Source organism: Prenolepis imparis, unplaced genomic scaffold (genome assembly GCF_030444845.1).
Source record: "Prenolepis imparis isolate NDT839.2.m4 unplaced genomic scaffold, iyPreImpa1.0 SCAF_6, whole genome shotgun sequence".
NCBI classification, from domain to species: Eukaryota; Metazoa; Arthropoda; class Insecta; order Hymenoptera; family Formicidae; genus Prenolepis; species Prenolepis imparis.
Genome location: NW_028141164.1, coordinates 2,534,966 through 2,550,627, shown reverse-complemented (window position 1 = coordinate 2,550,627; position 15,662 = coordinate 2,534,966). Strand labels below are relative to the sequence as shown.

The 15,662-nt window shown below is 36.3% G+C and overlaps 2 protein-coding genes across 3 annotated transcripts in view; one reads left to right on the top strand and one right to left on the bottom strand.

The window, feature by feature from the left end:
* The first annotated feature begins 603 nt into the window (after positions 1–603).
* On the top strand, positions 604–7,122 carry LOC145937286 (uncharacterized). Its single transcript, XM_083040253.1, has 6 exons — positions 604–1,878; positions 3,197–3,440; positions 4,142–4,303; positions 4,416–4,623; positions 5,018–5,213; positions 5,494–7,122. The coding sequence occupies exons 2-6, from the start codon at positions 3,258–3,260 to the stop codon at positions 5,684–5,686; spliced, it is 942 nt and encodes a 313-aa protein (XP_082896379.1). The 5' UTR covers positions 604–1,878; positions 3,197–3,257; the 3' UTR covers positions 5,687–7,122.
* A 414-nt stretch (positions 7,123–7,536) lies between these two features.
* Fax (failed axon connections) overlaps positions 7,537–15,662 on the bottom strand; it is a 32,195-nt gene continuing 24,069 nt past the window's right edge. Inside the window, exons 2-4 of one of the 2 annotated variants that reach the window (XM_083040251.1) lie at positions 11,773–12,111; positions 10,748–10,900; positions 7,537–10,271 (exon numbers count right to left, since the gene is read on the bottom strand). In XM_083040251.1, the coding sequence (XP_082896377.1) occupies positions 9,915–10,271; positions 10,748–10,900; positions 11,773–12,111 (849 nt within the window). In that variant the 3' untranslated portion in view covers positions 7,537–9,914. The remainder of the gene's footprint in view (positions 10,272–10,747; positions 10,901–11,772; positions 12,112–15,662) is intronic. The other variant, XM_083040252.1, reaches the window with a different exon arrangement.

Below are 15,662 nucleotides of genomic sequence, written 5' to 3'. Positions count from 1 at the left end.
ATTGTTAATAAAATTTTGTTTAAATTGCTTAAATTTGTCTAAACTAATTATAAGACAAAAATTTGATTACTTGTGTTATTCATAAACATCTAGTTTTTTTACATTGAAGAGAGCGAATGTTTCTTAAGCACTACTTTTTCAATCTTTTTTTTAAATAATACTAAAAATTATTTTCTCCAATTTAATATAATAACTCTTTGCTGTCTAACTTTGTTACTTTCTTAACAATAATTGTCTTTCTCTGCGAAAATATTGTTCGGTATTAATTGAGACTAAAGTTTATCAAGTTTTTTTAAAGAAAGAAAGAATGTCGGAAAATTAATTTTGAAGATTAACTTTTTTAAAAGTTTTCGAAAGAAAAATGTATTATTTGAGTTGTCTATAAAGAAGATAAAACATATGTCCTAAACATATAATAATTCTATTTCTCATCAGAGTATTCGAATTACGTATGGAAAGATATTTATTATAACTTTTGATTCCTTTGTACAAATGTAAACCAGGAATTTATAAATCGATGCTCTTGCGTCCATTCTTATTAAAGATTTCCGCACCGTATATCCTTCGCCAGGCATTTTCAGCGAGGCGCCGGCGCATTTAATATTGATTTTTGGCTTGATGTGGAATTACATTGCGACACTCCCGAATTGAATGACAGGGAGTTCTGAGATAATCGCAATAAAAAAAATACGTAAGATCGTTCATAAGAAAAACATGTCGGCGAATTGGACAAACAAGCGATATCGAGCGATTAAGAAATAAAAAGAAATTGAAAAATAATAGGAAAGGAAAAGAAAGAAACACATTTTACGCTGCGATTAAAGAGATAAGATCTACTCAGACGGATTTTTTTTTTTGCATGATGCACAGAAAGAAATTGGATCAATCGAATATCTAATATAAAGGATGTTATATCAGATTTAATTTTTTTGTGCATCACAAATCTCTGAATAGCTCTAGAGAGATGAGCAAAAACAAAAAATAAGAAGATTAGAGAAGATGACAGAGATGTGTGTGATTATAGGATGCAGAATGTATGGAAGACAAAAGGAGAGAAACGTATGTAACGTATATAAGGCAAATAAAAAAAAAGGAAATAGGGGTGAAGGACGCAGAGAAACATATTATGAGAGCAGGGTTGCGTGGCAGGGATGCGATAAAGAACGGGGCTGATGAGCAGAGCCGTTTCAAGGTATTTAGGCGCCCTAGGCTAAACTTCTTCATCTTCTTTAATGGCACAGAAAATCCAGCAGTGTACAAGTTCTCTCTCATCAAAAAAAGTTATCAATCTGAAATTTTAAAAGCAAATAAACATTAAAATTGCGTGAAAGAAAAGAAGCTGATGTCTAGAAAAATATATATGTATATAAGACGTTTATAAAATACATCATCAGCGTATGAAAAAAGATGAATTATATTCAATTTTAATTAATTAAAAAACGCGATTTTCTCTGACTACGGAGTCTGCTTGGGCCGCGTCTGGTGCAGGTGTCCCAGGACTATGTCGGGGATGTCCTGTACAAGGTTCCGCGGAGGAAGCGTGCGCATCGCGGGGCGAACGAGAGGAAGGGAGCGGCGCAAAGGCAAAGGGGACGATTTCCGTCGTATAGGGGAGACGAGACGAGACGAGACGGGGCGGAGAGACGCGTCTCGCGTCCGAGCCGCGGACTCACACGTGATATCGTCGTACGGGAGTCGGGGTCGGGAGTGCGCGCCTCGTTTTAGCCGCACGGCGACGACGACTGTTGGTCGGACTTTCTGTTGGTCGCTCGCCGCTTCCCGAGCGAGAGCGAAGCGTCGGGGCGGTATATAACATATAATAACGCGCGCAAAACCGCTGGAAAATCATCGCGAGACATGCGGCTCTCCTCGAGAGAGGTAATTCTCCGTGTCTTTTTTTCTTTGCTTTTTTTTTTTAATCGGCGAGTAGTTTCGAGGTTTTTTTCTTTAGGAAATTTTAGAAAGACATACATGTGATATCGATAAGGATTATATATTATTAATTAGGCAACGTTGAGAATGTTGTATTAAAGACGGAACCTCATCTTATTTTAACATCGCTGATTGTTTTTGTGCACATTTCGTTGATAAAATTATGCACGGAGATTCTCTCCTGTGCTCTCTTGTGTGAAGACAAATATATATGTTCAAGCGTTTCGTAAGAGAATATATAGCTTTCAAGGTAGTTTTAAATTTATGTAGGCGCTGGAACGCTCTCAAATTATTCATATTGCTGCCAAGATTTATGTACAGAGAATGTCATAAATTTGTTAGTACGATTTTTTTAAATATCCTGGTACCTATTATCTTCGAATAACATCCTCAATCTGCCAACGTTTTCCGCATTGCGGAAAGCGTAATATAACTACACGTATACTTACGATATACGAACGTTTGTTTATCTGGAGCATGTAACTTGTTAATTTGCCAGAAAAGAAGCTCCAATATTTTGTATTGAACGTTTACTTTTTCAATACCAATTTTTTTGCATGTAGTTCGTAAAGCTGATGAACGATTTATGTTAAAAAACCCGATGCATGATTTATATTGAAAAGTAGAGATGCGCTCTTTTTCTTTTTCTTCTGCTTAGATTTCTGAAATAAAATATCAGCATTATATAAGGAAATTAAATTAATATTTTTTGGTATATGTATATACAATTATAACAACTTACTAATACAGATTATTAGCCACAAGATTTATCGAAATGCGGTTGTTAAGTATATCTGATCTGTATCCGACAATCCGGATTAACAATAAGCCCAGATTAGTGATTCACTGTCTCTTTCTAGATTATAAAAGCCTGTCTGTAATATGGATGGAGAAAAGAAAAATTTAATTAACGTATTTAGTTCTAATTGCTTGTCGATTCTTATGTGTGTTTGAAAATTATCAACATTTAAATTTTATTATTTTTTTTTAATGAAAGCAAATTTAAAGATAATTATCTTTTAATTTAATAAAATTCAATCTTTAATAATTTTTAATTTAATTTATCAATTTTATTTTAATTATGTATAAACATAGATAGATTAATTCTGCCTCGTCATCTTTATTCGTCGCTTTATTTCTACATCTATATTTTATTTTAATTTAATTAATAGATATAGAAATAAAGCGACGAATAAAGATGACGAGGCAGAATTAATTGACATCGGTGCAGATATAATAGATATAGAATAAACGCGCATTTCAGGATCTGGGATAATTTGGCCGGCGTTGATTGTCATCGAGGACCAACCACCAACCACGGCGATATGGCGGTCGACATTTTGGACAAGGATCATCTCGCCGTGAGCGCGATCGTGACCGTCGGTATGCAGTTCATTTTCTTCACGATCGCGGCCACCTTCCAGCTGGATAAACTGACGGACTTTGCCGGCGGCACCAACTTCATCATCCTCGCTCTCCTCACTTTCTTTCTCGGTCAAGTGGGCAAGGTATATATCCTCTCCGACACTAGAACTGGCACCTCTTTCATCGTGCACGTGCGACGCATATGTACCCGCACGTACGATAGATAAAATCCAGGTCGGCCGAATCAAACGGGTATTAAAATACACGGGATATTTACGGAAGCGCGAAGAAGTTATACAGCGATCATAATGAACGAATTTTTCGGAATAATATATAGTTGACGCGTTCCAGGTGGTCTCTAAACTGGACCGGATGTTACTTGAATTGCTTTTTTCAAGAGAAAAATTTATCGAGATATAGTCGAAAAAATTTCAATTGGATCCTGCGACAAAAATAGATGGACATCATCGAGTATTACAAATTAGACAAAGACGTTCTCACGTGTTATTGCATTAATTTTTGTTCGATTATCATTTAATAGTTGTAACTGTAAAAAATATATACTCGCGAGTCGGATCTACATTTATAAATCATATATTATATAGATTCGAAATACAATCTACGGAAAGCATATTATATTGGAGATATTAAACGATTTTATCCCCAATGAAAAGCCGATGTTATAAATAAAATAGCGAGATATATTTAATATCTATTGACGTATGATCGGATACTATATTTTTTTATGACGCTCGCGCGTTTTATTTTACGCATCTGGTTGCGTTAGGTGTGCGAAAAAATCTACTATTAAAAATAATACCTCGTATTTCTCTCTTCCGTATAGACATACGACAGCCGACAAGTTATGGTAACTCTGTTTGTGTGCCTGTGGGGTGTGCGGCTTTCCGGATACCTCTTATATAGAATAATCAAGATAGGCCGTGACAAAAGATTCGACGACCGTCGTAGCAACGTGATTCGTTTCGCCGTGTTCTGGACATTTCAGGTAAAAAAATCCACTGCAATATTCATTCACTTCTGCAAAATCCGACTTGCGATCGCTTTGTGTTCTTACAAAGAGAGGATATTATAATACAAGGCATCCCCGATGTTCGCAGGCTGTGTGGGTGTACGTTGTTAGTCTGCCTGTGATAATAATCAATTCTCCACGTCACAAAATACCACCCGCTCCGAAGACAATGACGACCCTTGACAGCGCCGGTACGGGTCTTTTTTGGATCGGTTTACTGGCCGAAACCTACGCCGATCTGCAAAAATTCGCCTTCAAGCAGGATCCAGTAAATAATGGCAAATGGTGTAACGACGGTAAGGGCGTATCATTTTACACAGCATTGGCAAAATTGTATCAAAAATAAGAGCATAAAAAAAGAAAAAAACATATATGTCTATATATACGAAATTAATTGAAAATTTAAAAATGAAATGTAAACTTATGTTAAAATATTCATTATCAAAAAATTTCTTTATACTTGATTTTCATTATTTTTAAGCGGTAATTTGCGAAGTTTCACGGTGAACCATCCTATTCGGATAGTTTTGTGAGATTGCATTGTTTTCTTGAACATTAATAGAGTAGAAAAGATTTTGTTAATTATATATGCGTTTTAATATATGTATATCCATTTCACTCCGTGAAACCTCGAGAATTTTTTTTTTTATATAACTACTTCAATTGATATATACAAGTTAATGTTTTTAGGACTTTGGAGGCTCTCACGACATCCAAATTATTTCGGCGAAATCGTTGTCTGGTGGGGAATCTTCATAATATCCTTAAACGTTATTGAAGGAGCAGAATGGGTGGCTATCGCTTCTCCGATCTTCATCACGTTTATTATTTTATTCCTATCGGGGATGCCATTATTGGAAAAAGCGTCAGATGAACGTTATCGGGAGTGAGTATCACAGTGCACATTGAAAGCTTTTACAATCCTAGACAAATAATTTTTGACAGCAGTCTTAAGTAGAAGAAATATAATAAATATGCATTGCATGTATCAACTTGTCAAAAAAATTTAACACATATATATATAAAACCTTATTATAATTTAAAAAAATATCATGAAAAATATAATTAAAAAGATAATGATTTCTGAAATTAGAAAGGAACAAATTTCGATTAAAGATAAATGTATCTATCTTTAAATAACGTGTGCTCTGTAAACATTTCTACAGTAACGCGGAATATCGCTACTACAAGCAGTCCACGTCGCCGCTGATCCCGATACCACCGTCTATCTACGTCGAAGTGCCGCGTTTCCTCAAGTTCATCTTGTGTTGCGAATTCCCTCTGTATGACTCCCTGGATGTGAAACCGCGATCGGCCGTCACCGAGTCAACGTCCATCAGCCTCGCTGCGTCCACGTAGCTGTAGCCACACGCCGGACGTTCGAATTCAGAGTCCGGCGTGCAATTGACGACTACGACAGCTACGACCAGCACAGCCTTTTAAGTGTTTACTTCACCTCTCTTTCGCTGGTCCCTGTCTGTCCGCGAAAAGTACGATCTCGAAGATCGAATCGTATAATTTCCGATACAATGTCCTCTCTTGAATCGATATCGGTATTTCGTAAGAGACGTACGTAAATCTGCTTGATCAAGCATAACAAATTCGATATGCGGGCACCGTTTTGAACAGGTCGCTCTTCAAGATGGAAAGGCTTAAGACGAAGTATTATTATTTTTGTAACTAAAAGACTTTTCTGGCGAGAAGCGTAAATGGTACCGGCGACTTTTTGTATAGGATCGAATGGTGAATATGAAAAAGAAAAATCATTATTTTTGTAGCGATGTTATATGGGTACCAATGTAAAAAAAAAAATAGTTTGTTGACCAATTTGCAAGTATCGTTCCTATACGACAAGTCATCAATAGTGATTTTATTAGCAATTTGATAGCAGTTTCATTTCATTGCATGCATTTAAACTCTTTGTTTTAAATACAGAATTGACTTGGAAATCGATAAATACGATAATTTGTACATTCAAAGTAATATCTAGACTTAAAGCCGTGTAAAAAATGTATCTTAAATTGTATAAATGAATAATATTATATTGTTCTAAAAGTATAGAAGTTTTGCCAAAAGTAAATATTAGACTGTCGTTATTCATGTTTGTCGTTAACGAAAAATATGTGTCTTAAATATTACGAAAACAAAATTTCAAGAGATTCGAATGTAACATGTGTAGGATAAAATGTCATAGTACGTTTCTAAAACGAATAGTAATTTCTGAAATCCATCTGTTTTGTGCGATTGGAGAGGAGATTCGATGTATGCGTTTGTTAAAGACAAAATAATAATTGGCAGAAACAGAGATTGAAAAGAGAAAAAGAATTATATGTATAGTATCTCAATTTCTCGCAACTAGAGTTATGGAATAAGTAATACTTATCGCCAAAGACATCAATGGTGAATGTAATTAAATTATCAGTTACCTCGTCATAATCGCTATGCATTCCGTTGTTTAGTACATCATATAGGATGCTTGCGAAGAAATTTTAGGCGCAATACAAATGTGATACATTTACATGTACGATTCTTGTGTCTTGTGGCTTTCAATCAAATTATTCAATTGTAGCAATATTAAACATATCTCTGTGCGAAATAGAACGTCCTTTAAAATATATCTGAAAAAAAAGTAATTATGAAAGAAATCTATAAAGCATGTATAGAAATAATAAAAATTGATGCGAATAAAATGCGGATCCCTTACCGATTAACGATCCAAATGTTACTTCTCTCTACTTTACTGTTATGTAAGAGTCTTCAAAGTTTAGATAATAAATCACTTTTGATTCTCCTGATTTATGCTTATATTGATATTACATATATACTTTCTTCCTTTTAACGTTTTATATCCTTTTATGTTGTATCGTACAATGTATGATTACACGAAATGCAAATTATATCGATAATGTTTCTGAAATACGGCGAGATAAAGAGAGATTGGACAATGGACTGCGCAATAAATGCATTGGCAAATTTCGTAAAGTTCACTTTATATTTATAAACACATTTTATTTGTTCGTATGTATATCGTTAATAAATGGTGATATAATAATGACAATGAAATGTATAGCGCCGAGCATAAAACGAGCAGTCATATTATAATTATTAATATTCCTCTTATAATAATCTTACTGTATTGGGTGGGCCTATATACCTACTGTGCTTGCAACGTTATGGTCTTGTCCAAATGTTTTTCTTTCATTCTCTAATTTATATTATTTATACGTACGTAATAATCCATAATAATATGTAACCACAGGTGAAAACATATGCGTCGTTCTATATAGGTATAAACAGCATCATCCACTAATCTTTTTTTCCATTTTTTCCATTACGCGTGTGTGTATATGTGTATGTGTGTGTGTGATCATAATCGTTATTAATATAATATATAGTAAGTTACTTAAATTGTAATTATATATCTTCGTGTCTTCGTGGAATATGTTCAGCTGCCGTAGAAAACCTACTACAGCCGCTACACATTTGTTCGTAGAAAAACTTCAATTCCCGTTATACATCAAATGTCGATTTTCGATGCGTGAAAGACACTTTGTATATACGCAAATTTTCATTATCATTTCTTAATCACGTTCGAAAAATCGTATCAATAAAATACGTGGGCAGCACAGTGTTTTGAGTACCAAAGAAAAAAAAAAAGAGATCAAAACATTACCTGTGCCTCTTTGCTAAAAGAGAGAAAGAAAAGAAAAGAAAGAAAAAAAAAAAAAAAAAAATCAAGATGTATATAGGGAACACAAGGGACGGTGGACGAAGGGGGACGAGGGGACGAAATATTACGACTCCGCTATACGAATGGCATCTTCCTTCGCGTCCGATCTACAAGTCCGACTGCATTCGCGCGCGTCTACGTAATAGATGTATTTATATAATATACAAATAATATAGTAAAATAATAATATATGTGTGCCGTTCACATCGCGCCTATCGCGATTCTACTTTATATTCCCGTGTTATAAAATATCATCGCGAAAAGATTGCAAAAAGAATTTCCGTTATTCTCGTAAAATACAGGAATAAATATCGTCGTTGAAGTAAAATTTGATTATACGCGCGCTTGATGATGCTGAAGTGCAAACGGAATTGCGGCCGAGTACGGAAGAGTGGATATCGAGAGCTACTTTTCTACGTACGACGACTTGACTCAACTCCATTTGCATTCTACATTAGGCTGTCTGAGGACATCCGTTGCTAGCTGGTCAATTGGCGTGACTCGACTTCCGATTCGATTGTTTAGAAGAACACGAGAGAAGCAATTCAAGTCACAATCGATGACCTGATACTAATTTTCGCGTATAGACATCGGATTTCGTTTTGCTTACTATCAATTATTAATATTATTATTTATTGTTGTCAATCTTATCAATATTATCGTTATTTTAATATTAGCGCATTATTATTAATATTATCGTAATTAATAATAAAAGTATCGGATCGCCGATGGAACCGACTACGAGACGCAACGATATCTCCTCAGATTATTTCAACAGACAATTTCTCTTTGATACGTCATTAAAAAATTGCATTATACTCTACAAAATCTTTTTAAAAACTTCATGTAACGCGATGAGCGAAAGTAAAATGTGCGATATATACGTATAAACATAAAAAAATATGGACTAAATCAAAGAAGAAAAAAAATTGCGTTACGTTGCGCACAGAACGCAAGGTAACTATGCACAGCAAGGATCATCGAGAGAAGCGAAGTAGGACGCTCTTCACCCGAGGGGCGAGAATCGGTGTGATCCTACCCTCGCTTCTTCTTCTTCTTCTTCTTCTTCTTCTTCCACAACTACTTGTATCTTATAGCTTGTACGCTATATTGCATTTGGCCACTGTCGACAAAGACCCCAGCTGCGTCAGACTATTGCAGTTCGTATATTGCAATCCTACGTTTCTAATGACTTATGAGATAGCCCCGTTTTCGTTTGTCCTTAGCAGAGCAGAGAAAGGGCGTGGGTTAAAGAGAATAGTCGCTCCATTCGTGTGTGTTTCGAGTGTGTCAATGTGAAATAACGCGTGACGCGTATTGAACGTATATAAACGAAGTATTAACATTATGAGTCTATTAATATCTATACGTATAAGTAGAGAGCTCTAGTGCAGAATTTTATCTCTCTCTCTTTCTCGCTTTCTTCTTCTCCCTTTCTCACATACACGCACACATACACACGCATCCACTCTCTTTTGCTCCTTCGTTCATTCTCTATCTCACTTTCTTTCTCTCTCTTTCTCTCCCTCTCCCTCTCCCTCTCCCTCTTCCTCTCTCTCTTTCTCTCTTTTTCTCCTTCTTTCATACGCACACACACATACAATATCTCACTTCCGGTATCTCCCTACTCTTCTCATTTCAGTTTTCTATACCATTCTCGTCTCTGACATCGTCACATTCTCGCAACCACGCATACGCATACGCACATTCTTGCTCATCATCAACCATTTCCCCCTCTCTCTTTCCTTCTCTCTTTCACTCTTTCTCTCTCTCTCTCTCGTTCTTTTCATTCATCAGCACACTTTTGCGACTCTTCGCCTTTAAATCACTTATTACTTCCCTCTACAACAAGACCGCTTATTTGCCCTCTTTCTCTTTTTCTTTGTTCTCGTCAACCTCCTTATCCTTCTCAACTTCCTTTTCCTCCTTATCCGCCTTCTCTTTGTCACCCTCTTTCTCTTCCTTAGACTCTTTGGACTCCTTCGCCTCTTCTTTGCCCTCCTTCTCCTCCTGCTTTTCAGGCTTCGGCAGATGCGTGTTCATGTCCAGACTGGAGCAGATCTCATCCCAATCCGGGAAGCATCGTTCCTTGACGCGCGAGCAATGGCCGACCAAGTTGGGACAGTTCTCTACCATGTAATCTCGCAGGCTGTAGGGCGTGTCTTTGTCGATGTATAAGATTTGAGCGAGATGCGCGAACGCCACCACGTCCATCTGCACAACAAAGACATACATCGTAAAACCCGTCGAGGCGGGTCTGATTATACAAATTACCAAAACTCTGATAATCGTATCAATCTCATGTTTTAAAATAAACATAATTTATACGCAATCTTATAGGTCGTTCTTGTTAAAAATAATGTTTTATAAAATATAATTCACTAAAATTATTGATTTCTAATATTCATTATAATTTTAACTGTTATTTGCTTAGTCTGATATTTTATTTTTCGGCATCTAGAAAAGCCAAGCTGAAAGCAAAGCTTTTCCACTTTAATGGTCTGCTTTATCGCACATGAGCAGCACAAGTGTTCACTGATATTCATCTCTGCTATCGTATTACAAGTAATCGAGGGCACCTCGTTTACACAAGAGGCAAAATAACATCGTATTTATCGCGTCTGCAAAATGCGAGATGCCTCTTACTCGCGACAGGCAATGTGTTAACGGATTAACGGATTAACACTCACGGTAGTCGGCTCGTCCCCGAAGAAGAACGGCTTGTCGGCGAGCGTGTCCGAGAGCACCTTGAGATCGGTGCAACCAAACTGAGACACCTCCTCCGGACTATGCACGCCCATCCCTTGAGCCTTCACTTTCCTCGCACCCTGCAACCAATCCAACTACCATCTCACTACAAATGGTCACCATGCTTTGTTCTACGCTTACGTTTCCGTCTTCTATAATATACCTCAGCTACCACATTCATAGACATCTGTGGCTATACAAGCGCAGCGGTTTGCACTCCAAGCGAATACTATGAATGATTCTGGGGATAGCATGAAGTAACACTGTGATAACGTGTAAGCAGCGAAACTTGGTCGAAGTAAAATTCAAAACAAACGTTATTATTTTTTTTTCGCATCTACTATACACGGATCTTACAATTAGTAAAATATTCGATTAAAATTTGTATTTCATTTTACATGATGAATTTGAGCGCGTTTCATACAGTCATCCTTATATTCCATATTATTATTATCTAGACAAGAATATATCACCTCGACCAGGACTCAAGAGTTGAAATGATTAATGTCGACGATGATGATGTTGGCTTTGGCTACTTAAAGCCCAATGCTTTTATAATATCGAGAGAAATATGTGCAATGGCAAAACTACAATTAGTATTTAAAGGAATGTACATGCATGGCTAATCGCAAAAATGTAGATTACGTGTAATATCGTGCGTTTTGAAAAAAATGCGAACAAATGCGAGGAAAAATTCCTTTTTCCTTCGTATACAGCATACATCATTGCATATATGCATATATAATTATGAAAATACAATGTGGAATATAATTATGAAAATATGTAAACAAGTTATGTAAAACAAAAAAGAAAAAAACGCAAAGAGATGCGAAATGTGAATTTATTGCAGTCGAACGGTTAGAGACCGTGTAAAATGTGAGAATTATCATTCAGTGATCTATAAAACGTCCAAGTTGTATGCTAGGTCACACCGATATCACGCGGCCGAACGATAGGCGAAACTTACCTTGCGTCCGAACGTGAGCTTGAAGAAGAAGTTGAGAATCGCATTCGGTATACGTGATCCCAGGGCGAGCTGCAGATTGACCTTGTAGCCCTTTAGCACTTGATCCAAATTCTTTGTGCGCCAGCACGCGACGACCCAAACGAGATGATTCTCGATCATGGATATCATGGCGTGGGAGACGCTTCGCTGCTCGGACGTGAGACCGGCGTCGAGATCCTTGCCGAATTTCTGGCTCAGTTCCCGCAGGATGATGGTGCTATCGGCGACCTCCTCGCCGTTCAGTTCAACGAACGGCAGCTGGCCCTTCTTAGAGCGGAACTTCATCTTGTGATCAACATTCTGAAAGCAAGCCAAACAAATCGTCAACATCAGTTTATCGAAGCGTAAATTAATGGTCAATTACGATGACGATTGAACCGATGTGTCTCGAATATTGAAACGCTAACTTTGTATAACTCAATGTAAAATTGAAATATATATTTTAACGCACTGTTTTTTTTCCCCCTTTTTTCGCAAATTGATTTTTATTAAACTGTGTGTAAAATTTTATTTTTTACTCGAATAATTTGAAATAAAATCGCCAGATTTTTTAAATCAATATTTTGCATGAATTATTATATTTTATATCAATTCAAATGTTATAAAAATGCTACTCCTTCTTTCCTCTTTCTGTTTCTCTCTCTCTCCGCGATTCTTCGTCATCGTGGGTAATAAATAACTGAGACGGACAGGCATAGGCACCTATACTCTCGCGAAGTACATGCTCTATTTATAGACCTACCGCGTTAAACGCATAAGTGGGATATCGTGGTTTTCACAGGTGAATCAGCTTATTACATCTAATCTGCCAAGTTGTTTCACGCGACGATATCACGGGGGTGTCTCAGATTATCGCTATGTTTTTTAACAAATGTTCTTTACAATAAATGTACAGACATCGTTTTGTCTCAACGATAACATGCTACTTTCCTTATTTGGTATATATTCATTAATATTGTAAATATTATTCATATTGCATACATATTAATAAATTGAGTAACTTGAATACAATAGTAAAATAAATATTTAAAAAATTAAACCCCCCCTTAAAATTAACTGAAAAACAAGATCGCGTCAAATACATATTAAAGCGTGTTTAATTTGCATAAAATGTTCTCTTTTAGCAATCAACTGTTTCGTAATATAATTACCTTATAATTTCTCGGTGATGTAAAACAAATTCTGTATTCGTTAATTTGCTATTATTAAAGAGTGATACGTCCGAAAATTCAAATTTAAATCCGATTATACCATATAATATATATTTCAAATATGTAAAACACTAGATACAAAAAAAAAGAACGATTTATAAATACTTTCTAATTAAATCACGACAGTATAATTATGTGATCAACATAAAAGAATGTTGTTCTCATCATTCTCATTAGAATTATAGTATAAATATAATTAAATACGCTAGGTAAGAATCTTTTAAATAGGATTTCTCCGTAACACTTAAATATAGAGTATGTGTGTGGTGTTGTGTACCTCTCTTCTCTCTTGTATAATTTACTATGTGGATCAAGTATTTCGTGCTCGTAAAATATGGAGAGGAACATTCGCAGTCAAAGTCAAACAAGTGGAGAGAGTATATGGACCTTACTAATGTAATAATGTCATCCTGCACGAAACTCGCTCGACAAATCGAGATGGAAATAAAAAAAAGAAGAGAGGAGTAAATCACACAGTAAGTTTTAAGTAAGGGTTTAAACGAGAAACGGGATTAAAGCGTGTTTGCGTGCGTGTGCACGATGTGAGAAATAAACGGAAGAACGAGGTGAAACGGGCAAAACTCGGAAGAGCGAACTCGAAACGAACAAACGGGAAGGAAGGATGCATCGCGAAGAAGCCAATTACGGAGCCGACACGTAAACGTCAAAACAAAATGAGGATCACAATGCGTGAAATCTAGCCGAACTAAGAACGAGAGTAATACTACACTGAAAGAATTTTTTCTTAGACTTTACCCCCTAAAAATCATGGTAATCGTAGGACAAGATGGTATGCAAAAAATTTTATGAGAATATCTGATTAATATTTATCACAATAAAATATAAAACATGTTTGATTAATTTTACTAAACTGCATAATAAAATTAAACATGTTTTATATTTTATTGTGATAGATATTATTATTTTTATTGTGATCAATATTAATCAGAGAAATTGTCATAAAATTCTTATATTGTCTTCATATTGTCCAACGATTACCATGATTTTCAGGGTAAATTCTAAGATAAAATTTTCTCTGTGTGTACAAAAAGTCGGTGGGATGTCGTCGACACGATGAGGAAAGCAACGATACAACAGTGGAGAGATCCATTGCTCCAGTTTTAACCCCTTCGGAGTCGGATGCGACGAGATCGATGAGGGCTATAGCAGAGAAGCGTGTGCATATAATACGCGCGTGTCGGGGCTGTATAGGGGTCAGTCAGAATGCTGACACACGTGTATTTGCCCAAATGAGTCATCCTCCTTCTGTGCGCTCTTTGTGCTCGTTTACTCTTTCATATTTTCATTTTAATCCTCTCTCGAAATACTCCAAACTCTCGTCGAGTTCGATATTTTTACGGAGAATAAACGAATGGAAATTTTTTACTCTTTTTTTTTTAAATTATTTATTAAAATCAGTAGCTCTGTAATATTTCAATTTTTCGCGGAATATTATCTTTATTATTCAGTCGAGCTATTTGCATTTTTGATTTTAACGTGTATAACGTCGATAACAGGGATGTATAGTTGCGCAGGGCGGGGTTGTTTGCCTCGAACGCCCTGCGGCCTGCCCTCGATGCAACACATTGACCTCCCTATTACATCATGCTTATTATTCATCGAAATCCTTTACATATTCGGCTCCGATACGATAACGATGATAATGCAGGTACATAGAACGTCTAATATATATTGCATCTTCGACATAATACAGAGATTTTTATTACATCATGTATGTAATGCATCGAAATTTTTCGCATTTTTCGGAAAAGGGCAGGTTCCCAGATTGATTAAAAATAAGTTCAAAACGATAGAACTCTTTGCAAAATTAACAAAATACATCGACTCTATTATATCATTTGTTATTTGCAGAAATTCTTCTCATAGCTTATTTTATTAAGATTTATGACACGTTTTAGGCGCACGAGGTGTGTTGTACGTTTTATTCTAATATATTATTAAAACTATTTAAATTTTTCATTAATACGATAATAAAGTACAACCCTATCGTTCCCATAGTTTCCGAAATATTTGTAACATTTTACGAGAACTATCCTCTGGATCTCTATTATATAATCAAACTATTTAATAAACTATTCAAACTATTCAGATAAATTGTCTGTCGAAATCCTCTACACATTTTTCAATCCGACAGATAATTACTGTCGGGCTGAATAATCCAAGACAAAGACAAGATATCGCGCGTGTTTATCGGAGCGAAAAAGAAAACATTTTAAAATACAATTTGCCGTCTTATCTCTCGAATGAAAAAAAACAATATGCCGCGGACGAAAAGTCACATTACCCTCGAAGATATCAAAAAGAATATCCCTACCCGAACGCGCTATATTGGAATACTTTGCATTACTTCGATTCATAAGAAACGATGTAAATGAAAGAGAGAGGGGCAGGGCGGGTCCGCGGCTCGATGCGGAGGAGCCAAAAGAAACGGACGAAGGGTGGCTAGAGCTGGATCGGTGCGAAGCGCGCAAGAGGGAGAGAAGAAGCGCGAGCGCGAAGCGGAGGACGATGAACTCTCGCGCGGCAGCAGGCAGCAGCTTCCGTCGCCTGGCAACGTCCCCACTTGGCCTCTTCCACCGGGCGCAACGTCGACAGTACTCTGCGTTGATACCACTGCTT